Source organism: Fundulus heteroclitus, chromosome 19 (genome assembly GCF_011125445.2).
Source record: "Fundulus heteroclitus isolate FHET01 chromosome 19, MU-UCD_Fhet_4.1, whole genome shotgun sequence".
Classification (NCBI taxonomy): Eukaryota; Metazoa; Chordata; class Actinopteri; order Cyprinodontiformes; family Fundulidae; genus Fundulus; species Fundulus heteroclitus.
The window spans coordinates 19,461,547-19,485,584 of record NC_046379.1 but is presented as its reverse complement, the minus strand read 5'-3'; the positions used below and the strand labels follow the sequence as shown (position 1 = coordinate 19,485,584).

General features: G+C 38.7%; 4 protein-coding genes across 4 annotated transcripts in view; 2 read left to right on the top strand and 2 right to left on the bottom strand.

Annotated features, from left to right (window-relative positions):
- The window catches only part of usp40 (ubiquitin specific peptidase 40), a gene marked incomplete in the record, with an annotated part of 15,532 nt that extends 11,760 nt beyond the window's left edge, over nucleotides 1-3,772 (top strand). The window contains 6 exon segments of the mRNA XM_036150861.1: nucleotides 1,083-1,201; nucleotides 1,296-1,361; nucleotides 1,467-1,677; nucleotides 1,858-1,953; nucleotides 2,047-2,141; nucleotides 2,287-3,772. Of these exon segments, the coding sequence (XP_036006754.1) occupies nucleotides 1,083-1,201; nucleotides 1,296-1,361; nucleotides 1,467-1,677; nucleotides 1,858-1,953; nucleotides 2,047-2,141; nucleotides 2,287-2,377 (678 nt within the window).
- Nucleotides 3,773-6,146: 2,374 nt separating this feature from the next.
- Nucleotides 6,147-8,316, top strand: LOC105939041 (fatty acid-binding protein, brain). Its single transcript, XM_012881040.3, has 4 exons — nucleotides 6,147-6,298; nucleotides 6,419-6,591; nucleotides 6,684-6,785; nucleotides 7,582-8,316. Exons 1-4 carry the CDS (start codon nucleotides 6,226-6,228, stop codon nucleotides 7,630-7,632), a joined length of 399 nt encoding a protein of 132 aa, XP_012736494.1. The 5' UTR covers nucleotides 6,147-6,225; the 3' UTR covers nucleotides 7,633-8,316.
- A 3,343-nt stretch (nucleotides 8,317-11,659) lies between these two features.
- On the bottom strand, nucleotides 11,660-23,696 carry LOC118567010 (titin-like). The gene is made up of 15 exons (XM_036150957.1): nucleotides 23,693-23,696; nucleotides 19,381-23,561; nucleotides 17,853-17,918; nucleotides 16,895-17,702; nucleotides 16,657-16,734; nucleotides 14,208-14,249; nucleotides 14,035-14,103; nucleotides 13,559-13,609; nucleotides 13,333-13,380; nucleotides 13,007-13,051; nucleotides 12,455-12,490; nucleotides 12,295-12,336; nucleotides 12,170-12,214; nucleotides 12,054-12,083; nucleotides 11,660-11,948 (listed from the first exon to the last, which is right to left on the bottom strand). Exons 1-15 carry the CDS (start codon nucleotides 23,694-23,696, stop codon nucleotides 11,863-11,865), a joined length of 5,631 nt encoding a protein of 1,876 aa, XP_036006850.1. The 3' UTR covers nucleotides 11,660-11,862.
- Nucleotides 18,058-19,368, bottom strand: LOC118566981 (repetitive proline-rich cell wall protein 2-like). The gene is made up of 3 exons (XM_036150860.1): nucleotides 18,961-19,368; nucleotides 18,781-18,930; nucleotides 18,058-18,720 (listed from the first exon to the last, which is right to left on the bottom strand). Exons 1-3 carry the CDS (start codon nucleotides 19,288-19,290, stop codon nucleotides 18,115-18,117), a joined length of 1,086 nt encoding a protein of 361 aa, XP_036006753.1. The 5' UTR covers nucleotides 19,291-19,368; the 3' UTR covers nucleotides 18,058-18,114.
- Nucleotides 23,697-24,038: the final 342 nt, after the last annotated feature.

Sequence of the window (24,038 nt, the reverse complement as noted above, 5' to 3'; positions counted from 1 at the left end):
TTTGATGTAGACCTAATTTAATGACATCTTATTACAAAATACCATGTTAAAGTTAATCGTACTCTGAAATCAATGGTGTAAATGGTGAAAACCATTACAGTGTACAAACCTGAATTGCTGACCAGCATTTTGACGATTAACTTTAACGATGACCCCGTGTCTTTGAGTTTGAAAGGCCTCTTTGCCATCACCCTAATCTGTGGCTCCCTCCACAGATTCCCCAATCAGGACTCTGGCAGGGGGCACTCCAAAACATTAAAATCTCTTCCCGTCCAAAGCAACGTGTTTGCAAAATTAAAAGATTACTTTAAACCTAAATTTGCAAGAGATATGAGTAATTCAGGGTTTCCCCCACTGTATTAGAAGCCTGCCAGGCTTCTAATACAGTGGGCTATAATACAGGCTTTACTCGCCCCCCTGCCAGGCTAAGCGTTGTTTGTTTATTTCAAATGCCTCCGTGTTTGAGTGCAACATAAAACGGTCAGTAACGTTCCCGTCTGGGATAAAACCTTCTGGTCAAAATAAACTAACGCTAGTTGTTAGCTTGGCTCACACTACGGTTCCCGATTAATGACCTGCACCCCTTCTTCGAGCTTCATCACACAACCCTCCTCGCGCTTCCAGTTCTCCGCTCCACGGTTCTGCTTGCACCCCCCACAACCCACCACGACAACTACCGCACGTATTACCCCATTTTCTGGGGGAAACCCTGGGAATTTCTTTTTTAAGACGAAAGTTCGCCTTTATTGCTCTATAGCAGCACCAACACTGGAGTACGGAGCCTTCACTGATCAGCAAAGGACCGGATTTTCTTTCAAATCTATCAAACTGTAAATCGACTGATTTTCTTTGGAGATCTCTAGAACAAAAAAATGACTTAAGGGAAATGGTTGTTTCTTTTCATCACTTTAGGATGGGGCTTTAAGGCCGTTTCTTTTGTTCTCAGGAGTTTGGGTAAACTCCTGATAGACTCCTGATGCAGACTTTATCATGCAGCAACTTTAAGCAGGTTACCGTTGGCGAGGATTGTGGAGTTATGTTGAGAATGTTTTTCCTTTTCTTTCTATTTTTGCTCCTTTTAGGTGTTGACACTGCCAGCGCTTCAGGACGCATGTTTTCCTATCACCAGTTTCCTACGTGTGTGGCAGATGGAGGGAGGGCGTCTGACACGCATCCTTAGAGGACAGCAACTCACACTCAGGTCTGAAAACTTGATTCATCTATTCCTGGTGGCAGATGGTTTTGTTTGATGACAGATGCAGGATAGAGTTTTGTTTTTTGTTTTCTTTGCGCAGGAAGCTGAAGTTGACCACTGGGACGGATCTTTGTGTGCAGGGCCTTCTGAAAGAAGAAGAGCTTGGGTGAATTTTACTGCTGGATGCTGTTTATCGTTCCCTGCATTTTCTTTAAATGCAAACTTTTCCCGTATGTTTCCTTTAAACCAATCATTTTCTGCTGATTACAAGGCCAAAGCAAGTGCTGCTGAATATAAAGATGGGCGTTCCGGGAGAGCGGAGTTACTATCCCGCAGAAGAGCTGGTTTGGGACGCTTCCCATGATTCTTCTCCACGATCTCTGCGCACCTGCCTGGCTGCACACTACGGCCTCTCTCCCGATTCTCTGCTGCTGGCCAAACACCAGCCTGAGAAACACGCCTGGGAAGAAATCTCCAACTGGGTATATCTACTCAAAAGAAACAGTTTTTGAGAGTACAGTTTGTGTGATTCTTTTGTGTCATTTGTGCGCCTGGAAGAGCTTGGCAGGAATGTTACACGTGGATTTGGTTTGTTAAAACAGCAAACAGTTGATTGGTTTATAACAAAGAATGTGATTTGTTGTGTGTTTTTTTACTTTCAGACTCATCAGGTTTCCAAAAAGAAGAAAAAGAAAAAGGCAGAATCGCTTTTAGGGCCACCTTTTCACCTCAGAGATGGGGACGTAATCGGCATTAAGGTATCAGTTTAACCCTTTTTTTTTTTTAAACAGTCTGTTTGGTCTTCATATTAGATGTTTTATAGCTAATCCTTGTTTTTTGTTCTTCCCCAGAATCTTTTGATTGACAACAACAGGGACTTTGTGACGGCGGAAGACCAGCAGGGCCAGCAGAGGCTCAGGGAACAGGCAGAGCAACGCAGGAAAGGGTGGGACTTCTCCTTTTTACAGACATCAGTCAACCGGGATCCTACACAATTTACCATTTCAAATTTCTATTATCTGTGCGATATGTCTGTTTTAAACGTTAAGGCTGTTTTTGGTGAAATACCAAATTTTTTGCTTCTTTTTCAGGGAGCAGCCTGCAGCATCTAACGGTGCAGGAAAAACCAAATCCAGGAAGCTGGAGGTGCCGTTGTCCATCAGCGTTGGAGTATTCAGATAGCATCCATCTTTGTTGTTGATGCGTGGGCAAGTCGGGACTTCTTATGACGTCGCACACATGAACTAAATTGCCATGTTGCTGTTGGACAATCCTACTAAACCTGTCTGGTGCCATTTCTTCCTATTTCTACTACTGTTTGCATACGGTTATTAGCCACAAGTCGTTTTACGGTTGCAAAAAATCTTTTGCCTAATACCTTCCTGGATCCATCAAAACACATTTTTTTGAAAACTTTGATCTCATCTTTTGGACTGTTTCTGCATTTTGTAATATGTAGTATTACAGTTTTATGTTTTAACATACTGGTTCCAACAGTAAAATAAAAAAAAATTTCTACGTTGATTTGCAGCCAATCCCCTTTGGATTTTTACAAACATGGATTAAACTCCGGAGGCTTGAATAAGGTGGAATTTTTTACTGAACTCTGATATCTTAGTAATTTTTGTCAGTCACTTTAAAATTGAAAAAAAAAAAACAATATTTAAAATGTAAAATAAAAAACAAAAATCTATATATAATAAATGAAAAATTCCCCCTTTTTCGATTATCTTTTCTTAATCTAAACCAGATTAAGAATGAACTTCCTTCCTGAAATCTACATCTTTATCAGGTAAAGTTAAAGCCACGTTTTAAAACATCAGCCTGCCGCTGTGCCGCCTGAACGCGGGCGTCTCCAGATCCGTAACCATCGACGCGTTTATTTGGGGAGATGAGAGATGGGCCTTAATGTGGAGAAGCTTCTTTGCTGCTCTGTCTTCCCTACCTCAAACTCCACCTCTCCTGCTCCTCCTCTTCTACCTCTTTTAGTCTCTGTTTCTCACCATTTATCCTTATTCTAAACTGTTGCCCCCGCCCTCTGAAAGTAAATCACCATTTTTTTAACGTTTAATTGCTGACAGTTTGGCTCTGTGCCCTCAGCACCGGGTTGATGCCTCAACTTGATAATTTAGCGCCAAGCAATAAATTCTGCTTGAGAAATGACAAAACTTGATCATGTGATCTCTGTGATCCTATTGATGACTATTTTAGGTTTTATTTGCATGCACTACATTTGACCTTCAGGGAAATAAAACCGTTTATTTTTTGGTTACGTTTTTTTGGGGGAAAGTGACAAAGTAATAAATTTGGGTATTTTTATTTTGAAAGAATCTCGATGTTGCTTCTTATCTTGCCTTGACCAGGATCAAGAATTTTCAGACAGACATTTGTTTTTCTTGGCATTGTACCAACAATGAAATAACTTTTTGTGTCCTGCATTGATTTTAATTTTCGCGGGTCAGATCTTTGCTTTGCATTGGTAAGGACCGGTCTGCTGTATTGTTGCAGTGCTGTTTGTATCGACGTAAAACTGCTTTTACAGAAAGTCCTTCATGATTAATAAAGTTTTAAAATAGTCGTGTGTTGTGTTTGGATCAGCAGAATCTCTTGTTTGTTTTGTCCAGAGTATATTTTCACCAAGTTGCTATGACATTTGGCACAGACAGTTCACGCTTCACAAAAAAAGATGACGCAACGTAACGGTGTACCCTGTGCTATTTAACCTTGGCTCAAAGGTTAACAATGAATCTAAATGAATCCAGGGTTTATGGCTGCAGCATTATCTCACAATGAAGAATCGAGAAAAATCCAACCTTCAATTTTGTCTACGTTCTTGCAGTGGGTTAAAGGATGAAAAAATATACACATTAGATAATTAGTTTTAACAAAATCAACACTCCAGCAAATATTACCCACTCAAAGTACTTTCTACAATTCCTTTTTCCACAGCATTTGGTCTCCTGTAAATTTTCATATGGTTGTATCAGAGAGTTCCTCTTTAATTTCCGTAGATTGTCCAGAATCCCCTGATCCTCTTTTCACCTTAACTCGAATTGAAGTGTCGGGGGGCCAAGATGAGATTAAAGGTTGATTTGGCAAACCCTTTTTTTGTTGTCTAATGTTTTTGATCTTTATCCTGTTAAAAGATCCAATGATGCTCCCTTTTCTGTTTATTGATGGTGTCTACTTTTTGTTTCTCGTGATGTTTTAAAGACTCTAACCGGCTCCTTAGGGGCCATTGTAAGAGATCTATCTCACACTTAACAGTGAGCAAGCTGGAAGGCTTGTTGCCAAAAAAATCTTCATCTTTGTCTCAGCTGACCGTAGCACACAGATCCTGTAGAGTTTAGTGACAGTAGAATAGAAAATTGTTGACCCCAAGATAACTCTTCTGCACTTCCTCTATATTACGTATTTATATACATGCACAGCTAAAAGAAAAACACTTTGGAAACGCATTTGACCTCAAAAAAAGAAAAATGCTGGATATCTATACTGATGGAATGGGTCATGTGTTGAGAACAAAAGGATCCCAGATCACAAAAGGATCAACCCACAGAGCGCTTGATCCACAGTCTCAGAAAAAGTGAAACTGAAAAGTTGATGCAGCAGGAAAGTCCATTGTGCTGACATGTCATTGCAGAAACTCAGAATAGTACTTCGTAATGGGGCTTCACGTCCGCTCATCACCTCAGCTGCGTTTTTGTTGTTGGGAAGAAAGAAAACGAAAAACAGCTTGACCACCAACCAGTTCGGTCTGAAACAGACTGGCCGGTTGGAAATCCTCTCGTACCTTGGTGTGACTGACCTTAGCCTGTTGGTCCATTTGTGAGACCCAGAGCTTTACTGCTCCTCCCCATGGCCTTTACTCCTCTCATTTAGCCTACAGGCTGTCAGCCTCTGTGCAGCGTGCATGGCTGCAGCCTCTTCTCACAGCAAGCAGGGCGCCTGCAGCTGGAAGGGGTGCCAATTCCTTACACAGTGATATGATAGATAGTGGGAAACCTCTCTTGAGATCGCAGATTATAAAAAAAAAAAAAAAAATGTTTTAACTGCTCGTGCCGCCCCCCTTATGTGTCATTGGAAAAATGCCGCCCAGGGCGGCTGCCCGGTTCGCCGCTACCGTGTGTTGATGTGCCATCCTGGTGGAGTTGGACTGCATGCACAATGGGTCCAGGTGTCGCCTCAAGACTCCAGTAGTGGCACGGACCAGGTCACAAATGTAAAAGTGCTGAAATGTGGTCAAAAATCACGAGTTAAAAAATGTCTGTGGCCTCCATCTGTAAAAACCTTTCATGTCTTGGGGGTCATCTCATTGTTGCCCCTTTAGTGTCCCTGTTTTTAGTTCCATTAACACCAAAGCAGCTGACACACACACACACACAAACATATATATATATATATATATATATATATATATATATATATATATATATATATATTGCTCAAAAATAAAAGGAACACTTAAGGCAACACAATGTAACTCCAAGTGTTCCTATTATTTATGTATAATATATATATATATATTTATGTATAATATATAAAAATAAAAGGAACACTTAAGGCAACACAATGTAACTCCAAGTGTTCCTATTATTTATGTATAATATATATATATATATTTATGTATAATATATATATTTATGTATTTTATATATATATATATATATATATATATATATATATATATATATATATATATATATATAAATATATATATATATATGAGTTTGAAAACAATAGCCTTATTGATTTTGTTTCAGTAAATAATCTCCTTTTATGTGTGGAGTGATTGCCCCAGAATCAGATCTTTCTCCTTCATAGTCCTGTAGTAGCATGTTTTGTGCTGGCCAATCAAAACCTACGCAGCTGTGTACCAACCAATCAGCTCTTCAGGCTGTGTAAAACTGGCTCCGCCCTCTGACACCCTATTAATTTGACCCACAGTGGACGGGATGCGGAGTTTTGCTTAGAAGAGAGAAGAAGGTGAGACAGGTTCAGGCTGACTGCGGCTGATTACATCTGCAAACATGGTCGATGCTTTCTGCGCAACGTGGAAACTGGTGGACAGTCAGAACTTTGATGACTATATGAAGGCAATAGGTAAGCAATTTGCACTTAAGTTATTTCTACTTTGTTTGGCAGAATAATATAAATTAGATCAAAAAAAAAAAAAAAAGTGCCCAGCCTTATTTGTAAAACCAAGCCATGTTCTATTGGCAGGGGTTGGCTTTGCCACAAGACAAGTGGGCAATGTTACCAAACCAACAATAGTGATCAGCCAGGATGGGGACAAAGTGGTGGTGAAAACCCAGAGCACGTTTAAGAACACTGAGCTCTCCGCCAAACTGGGAGAGGAGTTTGATGAGACCACACCTGATGACCGGCATGTAAAGGTAAATCCTGCAAAATGTTATTTCATTATTTTATTTTTTTGTGAACCACAGCTCATTTGCTCTGCTGATGTATTTCATTTCCTCTCTTGCAGTCTACCTTCACCATGGAGGGAGACAAATTTGTGCACGTGCAGAAGTGGGATGGAAAAGAGACCAAATTTGTACGAGAAATCAAGGATGGAAAGATGGTGATGGTGAGTTTTACGTCTGCTGTGGTGTTATATGGTTATTTTTATTAGTTTATACAGCCGGTGGCAGTTCCCCTAATAAGTGCCCCCGATTCTGACCCAAATGTACAGATGCTTTAACAAGAGCGGGCCAAGAAAATATTTTAAAAGTATTTTAGTGTAAGAATCACAATTTTAGTTTTTGTTTTTTATAAATGGACTTCATAAATACAACTGTCTCTCCATAATCTCTAATATATAATAAATAATTTAGTTCAGTGTGTGTCGTGCTTTTTTTAGTTGCCTCAATTTAAGATTTTAAGGGCGCCAAAATAGTATAGAAAATTATCTTTTCTTATTTCACGAACAGAATAATGGTCCCCTAAATCTCAAGCGGAGTTTTAAAGAATCTGTGTTCAGTAAAAAATCGTTTACTTTAGGTTTAACTCGCTAATTTACTCGTAGCTTATGAGCCAGAAATCATAGAATCTATTTCCAGAAATACAAACAAACAAACAGTGAATTAACTCTTTAACCTATCTAATCTAGTCCAATGATTGTAAATGACAATAAACCTGTTCAGGGTGTAAGTAACACAGGACTTTGTGCATTTTAAACACTACCACTGTACACACCAGTAGATCAAAAGCGATCTAGTTTTTCACACAAACGCACACGCACAAAAAAAAAAGGATTCAAACAGATCTTGCTCAGCCTGTAAAGGTTTTTATGACTCAAATAAAAAGCATCAAAACTTACTTTACCTTTACAGAAAATATATGTATATGAGTTGTCTTTTACTTCGTCTCTTTTCTTTTTCTAGACTTTGACCTTTGAGGGAGTCACGGCGGTCCGAACATATGAGAAGGCCTAAGCTTCAAGGAAAGAGTACATCATTCATCCCAGCACTGTAAACCATCAAAAAAAAAACAAGATTTATTTTTTTGTATTTCAAACAATGATTTGCACTTGACATCTTTTTCTTACATACATGTTATGGAGACTCTGTAGTCATCGGCTGGTGTGAAACTTTCAGTAAGATAACCATGAGTAAAAGCACCCCAATGTTATTGCATTGATGCAAAGCTAAAAAAAAAAAAAATAAGGCGCCACATTTTGTACTTTTAAAACAAGCTTTACCTTATCAAGAGTGACAGGTGGTGCTTCTTTGGTATCAACGGCATGACCTTCACAACAGTTTGATTTTCCTGCAAGTGAGGAAAGCGTGTTGAAAAGACTGGTAGTGTGAAGGAACAGGTGGGGGAGGGGGGATGCTGTGCCACTCTATGCTTGATATATCGGGGTGGAAAAAAAACTATGATCACACTAGTACTTTTTCTGACAAGGCATTAAAAGGATTTTAAACAACAGCTACAATATGACGGAACATTTCTGTGTTTTTGTAATCATAACTTTTTAAACCCTGTTGCTGGTGAAATACCCATGCCCAGTCTTTGTTAAAGATCCTCTGTAAGAAATACGGATGATGATGAAGGGCCTAAACTGTTTCTGACTGATGTGTTAAAACTGAAAACATGAAATAAACTGCTAAACCAAACTTGGCCAATCTGAGTCCCTCTATTCGCTCTCTGGAGCTCCTCGGTGCTACGTCGTTAACCCCCTTTATCTCTATCCTTTTGTTGAATGAGCCTTTCTTCGCAACTCTGTATGCAGCCGCAGAGATATGCTGGTGCGAGTCGTGGGAACAGAGCCGCCGCTGTGTCTCGGCCTGCTCCAGGTGGCAGCTGGAGGGTTGCAGTGCAGGCCAGAGCCGACCGCCGCGGCGACTCTGACCGCTGAACCCGTTAAAAAGGGAATGTCCCGTAGTAACCTCCAGATTGTTTGAGACGGAGAGAAGCTCGGAGGGAGGCGGTGGTGGTGGTGAGGGGGGGTGCTGATGTCATCTGGCTCGGGATAATCCGATTTAAGTTGTGGTGTCATTACGTAGAGGCATCATTCGATGGTGCGTTGACCAACCCTGATGAGACGGGACCTCCTGAGGCAGTTTTTGCAGCAATCCGATCTTCAGTGGTAGTTCTTCAAATTCGCATTGGGAGCCCATCAGTCCACTTTTTTCCACCGGCAGATATCCTTGATACATACTTGTCAAAAGCACGTGTTTTATTTCACATTTGATCCCCCCCCCCCCCCCACACACATCTGAACCCCGGCCACCTCTCAGTTAATCGGATAAATAGAGTGGAAGACATTTGGCACTGTAAGGATTTGTACAGAAATCCCATTATGCTCAGTTATGGGACATGAAGATTATGGATAGCTGCAATAATAATAATAATAATAATAATAAATCTTTTGCAAAAAACATTTAGGCTCCTTATAGTTAAAAGAAAATGTACGGCCCAAATTTTACAATGTAATGTCTGTAGTAAAAGAGCAGAAAAGGAAGCTTATTCCTTTCTGTGTAACAGAGATAACGGTTGGGTGTGATTAGAGCCGTCTTCACAGAAGAGTTTCCTCTGTGTGAGGAATCTGTGTCAGTGGTGTCACCTGACCTGCATTAACCCTGGTCTCGCTTCACGAGGGAGTACGATGACCGGGCATTTGTTGGGTATGGAGCAATCTCAACGTTTTCATCCTGCAAAAGCTGGCATTATCAGTAGGGAGGAGAAGATTGAAACGGTAATTGTTGTTAAACCACAGAAAGGTCAGTTTTGAGCATCCACAGCATGTTGTTCTGTGAAGGGCTTTAAAAGACATATGGTCTATATGCTGACAGCGATAAAGTGTCTTTAATCAGCAGGTTAATAAGCTAATGGACAAGCCTGATTACCAGGGTTTAGCCCCCCCCCCCCCCCAGTGATTTCTAACATAATGCGTCAGAACACTTTGAATTAGATACGGAAGGTGTTACTGTTCAATTAACAATTATGTTACCTGAGAGTATATTTACCTTCCTATGGGGAATTTGGAAGCAGAGTTTCAACATGTTTTTTTAACCAAATGTTTCTCCAAAAAACATTTTCTTACCTCTCTGCGTAATTCACAAGAAAAACTGGGACCCTCCATCCCTTCAGAAATAAGGGGGGGGGGGTTAAAGCATCAAGAGTGGAGTTTGTTGTTGTAATGTGACAAAATATAAAAAGATTCATATATTGAAGGCCTTATAGGTAGACAATGGAATGACAGCTGCTCATAACACTGTACTTGCATCAGGGCATTTCTTTTATTTCCTGATCACATATTACCACATAATGTTGTGGTCACCCGAAAAACATACTTTATTGTCAGTGTTGGAGATGTTGTGCTTGGAATCCTTATAGAAAGAAAAAAAAAACATTTACAAAGCAATGCTTTAATGATAGATTATTTGCCTGACAAATCTATACATAACACAATTTTACAGCTGGGAAAATGCAGTTTCAGTGGCAGTGGTTCCGGTTAAAATAATAATTTTTGTATTTCATTTATTAAACTATTTACATCAAGATTATTATTATTTTTGTCACCAAGCAAGAGGAGCTTTTGGTTTCAAAATACCCCAAAGCTTCAAGTCGTCCTGCCATTCATTAAGTTCTGATTAGGAGGAAAACATCAAGTGTGCTCAGCATCTGTGAGCACGAAACACACACGCAACATGCACAGGTTATTCAAAGAATGACAGGCAAAGATAACATAAAACCAATGGCGTCATCGAATACTAAGTATTGCACGTTCTTCTATAAATATCCCCAGACAGGACAGCCCACCGTCACGTAGGAACAAGCTGATTTGTGGGTATTTTTTTCGAACATCACTATAAATGTGCAGCTTATTCAGTTTAACTTACTGGAGAGCCACAAAGTGTGCCCCATTCTATGACCATTATAGAGCTTGCGCCTATAATTTCATTTCAAGATGTATGCAGTTTTACATTCGACTCAGGATTGGTGCCTTAAAGCAGAGCACTCCTCCTGTTTTCTGTGCAGCAGATCCAATGGACCATATAAAGCTGCTAAAGCTCATTCTGTGAGCATCTTAGAGTTTCCGTGTTGCCAGGTCTAAGTTGGACCACAGCTCAAAAATGTAAAGTTTCTGCATGGAATCAACCATGCAGTCTTTAACATTGCTTTTCAGAAGCATTGGATACACCAATCAGTTGTTACTGCACAACCAATGCTAGGTTTAGCCCTCAGTGAACATCTCAACATCAGGATGTTTAGATTAAAGAAATCCTGTTCAAGTTATGACGCAGGTCTCCATCGTATTCTGAGATGCAGGTAATAGGTTTGCATCATATGTGCAAAGCACAACACAGACAATGTCACCTGGGCTTATGTACAAAAGAACCAACTCACCTCACATACGTCAAGTTTCGTTTCTGTGTACACAATAAAAAAAAACAGCTGGTAACAATGTCATGTGTTTGGTCAGTGAAGGAATTTCAGAGACAAGATGGTAAAAAAAAACAAAAAACAATCTATCACAACATAAACCTGAACTCAAACCTGGGAGCTCAGGAAAAGTAGTAGCACCAACTTTTAAGCCAGTGACTGGTGCAGATGGTTCTATTAAATAAGACTTGATTGCAGGTTTCATCCTGTCAATAATTCTGGGAGCTCTCACATACAGCACATCGTCATTCCATCCAATAATTTACATGCAGGAAAAAAAAAACAAAAAAACCGCAAAGTAGAATTTTTCCTTCCTTTAGAGAAAAACAATTCTTAAAATTAATGAGATGCTGACAAGAAATGCATCAAATTTGAAATTCTGAAAATTAAGGATAGCTGCATATATATATTGTGTGTATATATATATGTGACTATCTCTCTCTCTCTCTCTCTTTATATATATATATATATATATATATATATATATATATATATATATATATATATATATATATATATATATTAAATTTTGGAGAAAATAAATGTAAATAAAAGGAAAAGGAATGCGGCTGTTTTCATGTATTTAAAATGAGAGCTCAACCAGGCCTGGTGACAAAAACATAAAAATAGTCCTTCCATATTTCACCCTGATGGCCCGCTCTGAGCGCTTGTTGGACTCAGTGAACAGGTGCCGCCATGTCTCTGCAGCCCAGGGTGTGATGGGACCTTGTCGTTATCGATAAGCTAACCTCTGATTAGATAAAGGCTAGGAGTTAAATGTGCAAAGGTGAGAAGGCATAAAACGGAAACTGGGCCTCGTCCTCGTCCAGGAAGAAACACTGGAAGTACGGTAGCTCGTCTGCAGAGAAAAACGGCGGGACAATTGTATTTTTTATTTTTTTTTCTATATCTCAACAGAACAGTTGTGTGTATTTTTACTCAATAAGAAAGAAGTTGTGCTTACCGTCCATGGGAAAGCTGTCCATGAGCTTTTCTGTTAACAACAGAGCATAATGTCAATCCATTTTGTTTTTACAAGGTTAGAATAGGCTACCCGAAACTGCAACATCTATTCAGTACCTTCAATCTTCTCCTCTCTGGCAGCCATCTTCTCAGCAGGTTTTTCTAGAAGAACAGCTTTGTGCATAAATAATTGAATTCACACTGATCTGAACTTTACAGAGAAATATTGGTTTAATCTGTACCTTTCTTTGCTGGCTCCTGTTTGTCTTTAAGATATTTTTGTTCTGCAAATTACAACATATTCAACATATAACTGTCAGTAGCTTTACATGCTTAATTAGTTTAAAATAATTCAATAATTCAAATAAACGTTTTGCTTGATTTGGTCTTTTTAGACTTTACCTTCTTCCTTAATGGTCCTCTTCAGAACAATTTTCTCTGAAAAACAAGAGCGGCGCAAAACATAATTAGATCAATGTTTTAGTTCTGAGGCTTTTTCTGTATGAAAACCTAACACCCATGAAGGTTTGAAACATATACAAATCATAATCAGTCTTTCTATTGTTTTGATTTTTGTAGCAGGCAAATACAAATGGACATGACTTAAACTCAAGTCTTTGATGCTTAGTCTGTCTAAAACGTAATCACTATTACCATATGATGATGATAATGGAGTGTGTATAACAGCAAAGCATGACTGTTTAATTAACAGATTTTTGACCAAAAAAAAAGCCTTTCTGAAGGGAACATGTCGAATGGAGCAGATTCTCCTATATCGGTGAGATTCTTGACAAGAAGTGATTAATTTGGGAGTGGGACTCTTTTGTCATTAATGTGTCAATAAACTGTAATACCAACAGGCAAATGTAGAAATGCCTGAATCAGTTATTCTGATTTTACCTAATAAAATAAAAAAGACACAACAAAACAAACAACCACTTGTTTTTTTTATACCTTTCTTCTTTTCAGCAGGTGTTGGTTTCTCCTTAATAACAGTTGCTGAAACACAGAGAAACCAATATGCTCAGCCTTACACATTTACGCATAAATACAAGAAAAACAAACATATGTTCTGGTGCTATCAAAGGAGTTAAATCAACAATACAAACGTAGAACTTAAGTACAAATATTTATCTAAAAGTGTCATCTAAAAATATAATTTTCTTTCCAATAAATAGTATGGTTCTTAAAACCACTGAGATATCAGTATAACACAAACATCCGGTGCTGAGATTAACAAAAATACAACCAAAAAAAGAGAGAACTTGAAAGATTTAAACCTTTCTTGGGAGTGATTGGTTCAATCTTCTCCTCAAGAACCTCAGCAACTAAAACAGATGATGTAAAAACAATATGCCATGTTTTTGAGGATTTCATTCAACGGAGATGAAAAAACAAACAAACAAAAACAAAGAACAGAAATACATTTACTAATACATTTGGATGAAAAAAAAATATCCATTGTTTTATAAATCTGACCAGTTACAGTTTTAGATACTATTCTACCTTTTTTGACTTTCGCTGCTGGTTTGACTTTTTCTTTTGGAGCCACAGGAACTACGACAGAAACAAGGGTTTAACTTTCTGGATTTGATTTATTGAAACATTCAGCAAATGTTTTAAAAGACAAACAATGTAAATGGGAATAGTTAGAGGCCTGTTTGTGATTTTTCTTTGCAACAGGGATGTCCTGATCAGTCCAAGGAATTAGCTCATGGTCCTGGTTCAAAAGACTTCTATTGGGAGTCCTACGTAAATGTCTCAAGATGTCTAAATTGAGAGTGGAGTGTTGATTGGTGAGTGAGTTTTAATACAGATGAAATGTAGTGTTGACCTCACACAGAACATTAATTTTATTCACTTTCATTAAATATTACAGTGGGACTTAAATGGCTCAGTTTGGTATCAGTGACAGAAAATCCGGATCAGGACATCCCTGGTTTAAAAACTCGGGAAATTGAATGTTTGCTGTAAAAACATACCTTTCCTTGGTGGCACTGCTTTAACTTTCATCTTTGTTAAAGACACATTTCTATCTGGCATTTCCAGCTCTGTCAGAAAAAGAAATGTTCATTGAAACTGAACGTAGGACTAGGTACCTAAGCAGCACTTAACAGATCATTTAAAAGAGAACATAAGTAATTGTGTCTCTTACTTTTCACTACCGGCATCTTTTTGGTCTTGATTGGTGCAGTTTCTAGTAAAGACATTATGATTTCAGTAATACAAAAAATGTATCTTAATTTCATATGTTCAGATTTTGACACTATAAGGGGGTAAAGCTTAATCTTTCAGCATCAATATCATATTTGTTGATCATTTTGACCACATGTGTTTTGTACTTTTCCAGCCTTTTGTAAATTCACTGGAAAGATTAACATCATCATAAATGAACATTTTATTTCACACCACAACCAAAATTTCAATGTTATAAACCCAAAGTTGCAAATAAACTCCACTGTGGAGTACCACTGGCCACTATAAAGTACATGCAATAAATTTACCCTTCCCTGAAGGAGCTCGCAACAGCTATAAAGGTGAAAAGAAAACTTCTGAAAATGTACTTAATTTCCTTATAAATATACACTTCTGCATAACATTAAGCAACATGTTAGAGCAAAATAACCAAATGTAATTTTAAATGATTTGCTTGATTTACTTTGTTAAAGTCAAACAAAACCCTGGAAAGTTTTTTTCATTCATTATGTGATGGTGAACTTATTACTAGTAATTTTGTTCCAACACATGCCTATATGGAGTAAAACTGTATTTTCTATCCTTTCTGTGCTTGTCACGGGTGCTGCCATTTTGGCATCCTGTCAGTGAAACCAGAAATGAATATTCAAAATTGTGACGTACCAACTGTACAAGGCCCTGGAATACGAACATGCTATAGATCAAAGGCAATATTGCCACAAGAAATAGGCAATAGACCCTTTTCCATTGCCACTCATAAGCCTGGGGCTTTTGAGAAGCCTGGGGCTTTTCAAATCCTGGGTAGTGTTTCCATACACATTTACCCGACTAATTTCCCTTTCCTGGTGCTTTACTTTCCTGGGGCTTTGGTCCCTAAAGCGGCCCAGTACTTTGCTCTGCTTTCACGGGGGCTTGTTGAGGGGGCGAGGTTGCATACAGCAACAAAACTGTCCGCCACAAGGAGGGGGAGGTAAGGAGCAGCAAGGAGATGATGAGTTTACTAACCTGCGGATTCATAACCTTAATTTATCACAAAAAGTTGTTTTAAGATGTTTTTAGGCGAGTAAGCACACCTCCAAACTTCCTTTGTGCTGTCAGTTCATCAGGATTATGATCAAATTTTAATTCTCCTCGGACTTGTCGGCAGCGTCAGAGACCCGGTTGGCCTCGCCAGGCAGAGTGCAGTGTTACCCCCGCTGCTGCAGCTTTATTAGCCAGACTTTTCTTCTGCAGCTGCCTAATCTGTGCAGCGGGTATATCCTAAAATCCAATAAAAATTTATTTACTCCCATTAAAAGTGAGCGGTATTGTCCTGAAAATCCCCCTGGTTATTTTTTTCCCATGGATGAGGTAAATCCCTACTCATAAAGCTCAAAACTTTAAGTCCGTGAGGCAAAGTTAGGATCAGACAGATCAGTCTGTCTTCTCCCCTGCGCCGCACCACTGCTATCCCCACACACGCAAAGAGTCTGGCGGATCCGAGCGGGTAGAAGAAGGTTAGGACTGGTGTAAAAGGGGTTAAGGAGGAGTAACGCCATCAGCAGAAGCTGTCCATCCTCTTTAATCCGGAGTCTAGATGAGTTGCAGGAGGATATGGAAACAGCGTCTCAATCTGCCATTGTCTGTATGACCCAGGGTGTCTTTTTGCCACCACTCACTGGACCTAAGTGGTACTGCAGTTTTCCTCACAACTTCCATAGACGCCAGAACCCGTTTTACATAGATGGCCCTTAGCAAATGAAAACACGAAACCACAAAAGCCCTAGACCTTGGTTTACTCCAGGAAACCAAGGTCTGGGGCCTTTAAAATTCTGGGGCTTTTAATGCGTTTGACTATGAAGGGTAACAATTCGGATAATGTAGAGTATCAAGGTCAAGAAACTGCTCACAGTATGCGTACAGTACAGCCCTGAGTATGTGCAAACCTTAACCAGATTCATATTCGGACTCGAACACATAAATATGGATGCTATTTGAAGACATGTCTATCATTTTGCAAACAGAATTTCCTGACTTTTGAAATCAATGCTTGTGAAAAATCCAGATGGACTGACAACTTCCAATATGATGGGAAGGTGTGTTTACATTTTCCTTGGTGCAGTTCGTATGTCACTTCTGGGCTTCCGGTTCTTTTAATAATGCCCACGCCCAAATATTGCTTATAGTTTGCTATCATAAATGTTTAGGTGGGTGCCAGGAGGGTATTATATAGTATGTGTCAATTATGAATGCAGCAATGTGTTATTCTAAACAATACAGCATTTTTTACATGAAGATTATGGTATACATTTGTTTGACTTTAAGCTCCTCTGTATTTGTACTTGCGTTTTTTAATTAAAAGCTATTTATTGACTGTATCTTGAATAAAACACACAATAAATATCCACAAATAGTGTATATTGTCTCACCAGGTTTTGTAACATTAAGATGTTCTTTCCTGAGGACAGATGCAAACTCCCGATTGATTGTTCTTTTGGGTTTGATGTCTGAAGGAAACAAAGAGAGGTAAAAGACCAGTTGATTTATTGTTTGGAAAGAAAAAAATGCGCCTTAATAATAAAGTTTCTTCTTTAATTGGAAAAGCTTAAAATCAAACTGCACCTCTCTGGTAACACAAGTTACCAGAGAGGTGCAGTTTTTCCTTACCTCCTTTAGGTTTCTTTGTTTCTCTTTCTCGTTTCCACTCAGATTCCCTGACAACTTTCTTTTCTTGTGTTTTTTCTTTGGAGGCCGTCTTGGCCTTTATGTCTTCTTTGGGAGGTTTCTCAATCTTCATTTCTTCTTTGACATATTTCTTTTCTGTTTTCTTTTCTTTGAAAATCCTTTTCACCTTTATTTCTTCTTTTGGAGTTTTCTCAACCTTTATTTCCTCTTTACAAGGTTTTTCAACCTTTATTTCGTCTTTGGGAGGTTTCTTGGCCTTTATTTTTTCTTTGAGAGGCTTCTCGGCCTTTATTTCTTCTTTAAAAAGTTTCTCAACCATTACTTCTTCTTTGGAAAGCTTCCTGACCTTTATTTCTTCTTTTTGAGGCTTCTTAGCCATTATTTTATCTTTGGGAGACTTCTTGACCTGTATTTCTTCTTTGGGAGGCTTTTCAGCCTTTATCTCTTCTTTGGGGGGCTTCTCGACCTTCATTTCTGTTTTAGGAGGTGCCTCCACCATTTCTTCTTTGGGGGACTGCTCGAATATTATGTCTTCTTTAGGAGGCTTCTTTACTTTTATTCCTTCTTTAGGAGGCTTCTCAACCTTTATTCCTTCTTTGGGAGGCTTCTCAACCTTCTTTTCTTCTTTAGGAGATTTCTCAGTCATTTCTTCTTTGGAAGGTCTCTTTGCCTTTATTTGTTCTTTGAGAGGTTTCTCAACTGATATTTCCTCTTTGGGAGGCTTCTTGACCTGTATTTTCGCTTTGGGAGGTTTCTTGGCCTTTGTTTCTTCTTTTGGAGGCTTCTCCACCTTCATTTCGTCTCCAGTGGGTTTTTCAACCTTTATTTCATCTTTGGTGGGCTTCTCGATCTTTACTTCTTCTTTGAGAGGTTTCTTAGCCTTTATTTCTTTTTCTGGAAGCTTCTCAACCTTTATTTCTTCTTTGGGAGGCTTCTCGACCTTTATTTCTTCTTTGGGAGGCTTCTTGACCTTTGTTTCTTCTTTTGGAGGTTTCTCAACCTTAATTTCTTCTTTAGGAGATTTCTCAACCATTTCCTCTTTAGGAGGCTTCTTGACCTTTGTTTCTTCTTTGGAAGCCTTCTCAACATTTATTTGTTCTTTGGGAGCCTTCTTGACCTGTATTTTCTCTTTGGGGGGCTTCTTGACCTTTGTTTCTTCTTTGGGAGGCTTCTCTGCCTTTATTTCTTCTTTGTGAGGCTTTTCAACCTTTAGTTCTTCTTTGAGGGCCTTCTTGACTTGTATATTCTCTTTGGGAGGCGTTCTTCACCTTTATTTCTTCTTTTGGAGGCTTCTCGACTATTATTTCGTCTTCAGGAAGTTTTTCAACCTTCATTTCCTCTGTGGGAGGTCTCTTGGCCTTTATTTCTTCTTTGGAAGCCTTCTCAACATTTATTTCTTCTTTGGGAGCCTTCTTTACCTGTATTTTCTCTTTGGGAGGCTTCTTCACCTTTATTTCTCCTTTTGGAGGCTTCTCGACCATTATTTCGTCTTCAGTAAGTTTTTCAACCTTTATTTCTTCTTTTGGAGGCTTCTCCACCATTATTTTACCTCCAGAAAGTTTTTCAACCTTCATTTCATCTTTGGGTGGCTTCTTGATCTTTACTTTTTCTTTGAGAGGTGTCTTAGCCTTTAATTCTTCTTTTGGAGGCTTCTCGACCATTATTTCGTCTTCAGGAAGTTTTTCAACCTTCATTTCCTCTGTGGGAGGTCTCTTGGCCTTTATTTCTTCTTTGGAAGCCTTCTCAACATTTATTTGTTCTTTGGGAGCCTTCTTTACCTGTATTTTCTCTTTGGGAGGCTTCTTCACCTTTATTTCTCCTTTTGGAGGCTTTTCGATTATTATTTCGTCTTCTGGAAGTTTTTCAACCTTTTTTTCTTCTTTTGGAGGCTTCTCGACCATTATTTTGTCTCCAGAAAGTTTTTCAACCTTCATTTCATCTTTGGGTGGCTTCTTGATCTTTACTTTTTCTTTGAGAGGTGTCTTAGACTTTAATTCTTCTTCTGGAGGCTTCTCAACCTTTATTTCTTCTTTGGAAGGTTTCTTGACCTTTATTCCTTCTTTGGGAGGTTTCTCAACCATTTCCTCTTTGGGAGGTCTCTTGACTTTTATTTGTTCTTTGAGAGGTTTCTCAACTGACATTTCTTCTTTGGGATGCTTCTTGACCTGTATTTTCGCTTTGGGAGGTTTCTTGGCCTTTATTTCTTCTTTTGGAGGCTTCTCCACCTTTATTTCTTCTTTGGGAGCCTTCTTGACCTGTATTTTCTCTTTGAGAGGCTTCTTTACCTTTGTTTGTTCTTTTGGAGGCTTCTCGAGTTTTATTTCTTCTTTGGGAGGTTTCTCAACCTTCATTCGTTCTTTAGGAGATTTCTCAACCATTTCCTCTTTGGGAGGTCTCTTGACTTTTATTTCTTCTTTGAGAGGTTTGTCAACTGTTATTTCTTCTTTGCGAGGTTTCTCAACCTTTATTTCTTCTTTGGGAGCCTTCTTGACCTGTATTTTCTCTTTGAGAGGCTTCTTTACCTTTGTTTGTTCTTTTGGAGGCTTCTCGAGTTTTATTTCTTCTTTGGAAGGTTTCTTGACCTTTATTGCTTCTTTGGGAGATTTCTTAACCTTCATTTCTTCTTTAGGAGATTTCTCGACCATTTCCTCTTTGGGAGGTCTCTTGACCTTTATTTTTTCTTTGAGGGGTTTCTCTTCCTTTATTTCTTCTTTGAGAGGTTTCTCAACCGTTAGTTCTTCTTTGGGAGCCTTCTTGACCTTTATTTTGTCTTCAGGAAGCTTCTTGGCCTTTATTTCATCTTTAGGATGTCTTTGAGCCCTTATTCCTTCTTTAAGAAACTTTTTGACCTTTATTCCTTCTATGGGAGGCATATCAACCTTTATTTCGTCTTCAGGAGACTTCTCGACCATTTGTTCTTTGGGAGATCTCTCTGCCTTTATTTCTTCTGTGGCAGGCTTCTTGACCTTCGTTTCTTTTTTGGGAGGCTTCTTGACCTTTATGGTTTCTGAGGGAGGCCTTTTCACCTTTTTTTCTTCTTTACGAAGCTTATCATCCTTTATTTCTTCTTTGGGAGGCCTCTTGACCTTTGTTGCAGCTTTGTGAGGCTTCTTGACCTTAATGTCATCTTTGTAAGGCTTCTCAGTCTTTGTTTCTTCTTTGGGAGGCTTCTCAACCTGCATTTCTTCTTTGAGATGTTTCTCAACCTTGATTTCTTCTTTGAAATGCTTTGTGACCTGTATTTTGTCTCTGAGAGGCTTCATTACTTGTATTGCCTCTTTGGGAGACTTCTTGACCCTTTCTTCTTCTTTAGGGGGTTTCTCAACCTGTATCTCTCCTCTGGGAGGCTTTTTGATCTTTATTTCTTCTTTGGGAGGCTTGTCGACCTTTGTTTTGTCTTTGGGAAGTTTCTTGATCATTATTTCTTCTTCAGGAGACTTCTCAGCCTTTATTTCTTCTTTGGGAGGCTTCTTGACCTTTATTTTGTCCTTGGGGGTCTTTTCAACCTTTATTTCCTCTTTACCAACCTTCTCAATCTTTTGTTCTTCTTTGGGAGACTTCTTGACTGTTACTTCTTCTTGGAGAGATTTCTCAATCTTTAATTTTTCTTTGGGAGGTTTCTTGACATTTATTTCTTTTTTATGAGGCTTCCTAAGCTTTATTTCTTCTTTGGGAGGCTGCTCGGCCTGTACTAATTCTTTGAGAGGTTCCTCTACCTTTATTTCTTCTTCTAGGGGCTCCTCGACCTTGATCTTTTCTTTGGAAGGCTTCTTCACCTTTATTTCGTCTTTGGGAGGTATCTCCACCTTTATTTCTTCTTTGAAAGGCTTCCCAACCTTAATTTTGTCTTTGGGAGGCTTCTTGGTCTTTATTTCTTCTCTCGGAGGCTTCTCAACCTTTATTTCTTCTTTGAGCAGTTTCTCAAACTTGATTTCTTCTTTGGGAGGTTTCCTGGTCTGTATTTTCTCTTTGGGAGGCTCCTTAACCTTTATTTCTTCTTTAGGGGGTTTCTTGACCTTTATTTCTCGTCTGGGAGGTTTTTCAACCTTTCTTTTGTCTTTGGGAAGTTTCTTGACCTTAATTTCTTCTTTGAGGAGTTTCTCAACCTTTATGTCTTCTTTTTGATGCTTTTCAACCTTTATTGTTTCTCTGAAAGGCTTCTTGACCTTTGTTTTGTCTTTGGGAGATTTCTCATCCTTAATTTTTTCTTTGGGAGGCTTCTTGACACTTTCATCTTCTTTGGGAGGTTTTTCTACCTTTAGTTCTCCTCTAGGAGGCTTTTCAATCTTTAATTCTTCTCTGTGAGGCTTCTCAACCTTTATTGTTTTATTGGGAAGCTTGTCAACCCTAAAGTCCTCTTTAGGAAGTTTCTTGATCTTTGTTTCTTCTTTGGAAGGCTCCTTGAACTTTGTTTTGTATTTGGAAGTCTGCTCAGCTTTTATTGCTTGTTTAGCAGGCTTCTCAACCTTTTTTTCTTTGAGTGACTTTATGCCGTTTATTTCATCTTTTGAGTGCTTCTCTACTTTTGTTTCTTCTCTGGAAGGCTTCTCAACCTTTTTTCCTTCTTTGGGAGGCTCCTCGACCTTTATTTCTTCTTTGTGAGGCTTCTCAACCATTAGTTCTTCTTTGGGAATTTTCTTGAGCTTTATTTCTTCTTTGGGATGCTTCTTGAGTTTTAGTTTTTCTTTAGCAGGCTGCTTGACCTTTATTTTTTCTTTGGTAGTCTTCTCAACCTTTATTTCTTTTTTGAGAAGCTTCTTCACCTGTACTCTTTCTTTGGGAGACTTCTTCTTGAGAGTCTCCTCAACCTTTATTTCTGCTTTGGGAGTCTCCTCAACCTTTGTTTTTTCCTTGCTAGGCTTCTCAATCTTTGTTTTGTCTTTGGAGGGCTTCTTGACATTTACTTCTTCTTTGGGGGCTTTTTCAACTTGTATTTGTTCTTTAGGAAGCTCATCAACCTTTACTTTTTTAGAAGGTTTCTCAATCTTCATTCCTTTTTTTGGAGGCTTGTCAACCTTTAATTCTTTTTTCGGAGGCTTGTCAACCTTTAATTCTTTTTTCGGAGGCTTCTCAACCTTTAATTCTTTTTGAGGAGGCTTCTCAACCTTTATTTTGTCTTTGGGATGTTTCTTAGCCTTAATTTCTTCTTGTTGAGACTCTTCAACTTTTATGTCTTCTTTGAGAGGTTTCTTTTCTTCTTTCCTGTCTTTGGGAGGCTTCTCAACCTTAATTTCTTCTTTGATATATTTCTCTTCCTCTTTCTTTGCTTTTTGAGACTTCTCAACCTTTTTGTCTTTTATCGTAGGCTTCTCAACTTGTATCTCTTCTTTGGGAGGTGTCTCTAGCTTTAGTTCTTGTTTAGGAGGTTTCTTTCCTTTCTTTTGTTTGTGAGTTTTTTCTGTGTGTACTTCTTTCTTTGCAACTGTCTTCTCCTTAAGAGGTTTCTTCTCTTCTTTCTTGTGCTTTATAGGTTTCTCAACCTTTGTCTTTTCTCTGGCAGGTTTCTTTTCTTCTTCCTTTTCTCGTGGAGTTTCCTCTGTCTTTATATCTTCTTTGGGATGTTTAGCTTCTTTAGCAGGTTTCGTCTCTCCTTTCCTTTCTTTGGGAGGTTTCTTGCCCCCCAATTCTTCTTTTAGAGGCCTCATAGCTTTTATTTCTTCTTTGGGAGGTTTCTTAACCTTTATTTCTTCTTTAAAAGATTTCTTTATGTCTTTCTGTTCTTTGGAAGACTTTTTCACAATAATCTTTTCTTTGTGAGGCTTCTCAGCCTTCGAGAAACCTTTGAGAGGTTTCTTTTCTTCTTTCTTTTCTTTGAGAGGCTGCTCGAGCTTCATTTCTTCTGTGGCAGGCTCCTCAAGCTTCTTCTCTTCTTTGGGAGTCTTCTCGACCTTTATTTTTTCTTTGGGAATCGTCTTGAGCTTTATTTCTTCTCTGGGATGCTTCTCGAGTTTTAATTCTTCTCTGGGATGCTTCTCGAGTTTTAATTCTTCTTTGGCAGGCTCCTCAACCTTTATTCCTTCTTTGGGAGGCTCCTTGACCTTTATTTCTTCTTTGTGAGGCTTCTCAACCTTTAGTTCTTCTTTGGATCGCTTCTCGACCTTTGTTTTTTCTTTGGGAATTTTCTTTAGTTTTATTTCTTCTTTGGGATGCTTCTCGAGTTTTACCTTTTCTTTGGCAGGCTGCTTGACCTTTATTTCTTTTTTGGAAGGCTCCTCAACCTTTATTCCTTCTTTGGGATGCTTCTTGATCTTTATTTCTTCTTTGGTAGTCTTTTTGACCTTTATTTCTTCTTTGGTGGTCTTCTCAACCTTTGCTTTTTCTTTGGGAATCTTCTTGAGCTTTATTTTTTCTTTGGCAGGCTCCTTGACCTTTATTTCTTCTTTGGCAGGCTCCTCAAGCTTTATTTCTTCTTTGGCAATCTTCTGGACCTTTATTTTTTCTTTGGCAGGCTCCTCTATCTTTATTTCTTCTTTGGTAGCCTTCTCAACCTTTGTTTTTTCTTTGGGAATCTTCTTGAGCTTTATTTCTTCTTTGGCAGGCTCCTTAACCTTTATTTCTTCTTTGGCAGGCTCGTCGAGCTTTATTTCTTCTTTGGTAGACTTCTGGACCTTTATTTTTTCTTTGGGAATCTTCTTGACCTTTATTTCTTCTTTGGCAGGCTCATCGAGCTTTATTTCTTCTTTGGCAGGCTCCTCAATCTTTATTTCTTCTTTGGTAGTCTTCTCAACCTGTATTTTTTCTTTGGGAATCTTCTTGACCTTTATTTCTTCTTTGGCAGGCTCATCGAGCTTTATTTCTTCTTTGGCAGGCTCCTCGAGCTTTATTTCTTCTTTGGTAGTCTTCTCGACCTGTATTTTTTCTTTGGGAATCTTCTTGACCTTTATTTCTCCTTTGGCAGGCTCCACGACCTTTACTTCTTCTTTGGCAGGCTCCTCAATCTTTATTTCTTCTTTGGTAGTCTTCTCGACCTGTATTTTTTCTTTGGGAATCTTCTTGACCTTTATTTCTTCTTTGGCAGGCTCGTCAAGCTTTATTTCTTCTTTGGCAGGCTCCTCAAGCTTTATTTCTTCTTTGGTAGTCTTCTGGACCTTTATTTCTTCTTTGGCAGGCTCCTCAATCTTTATTT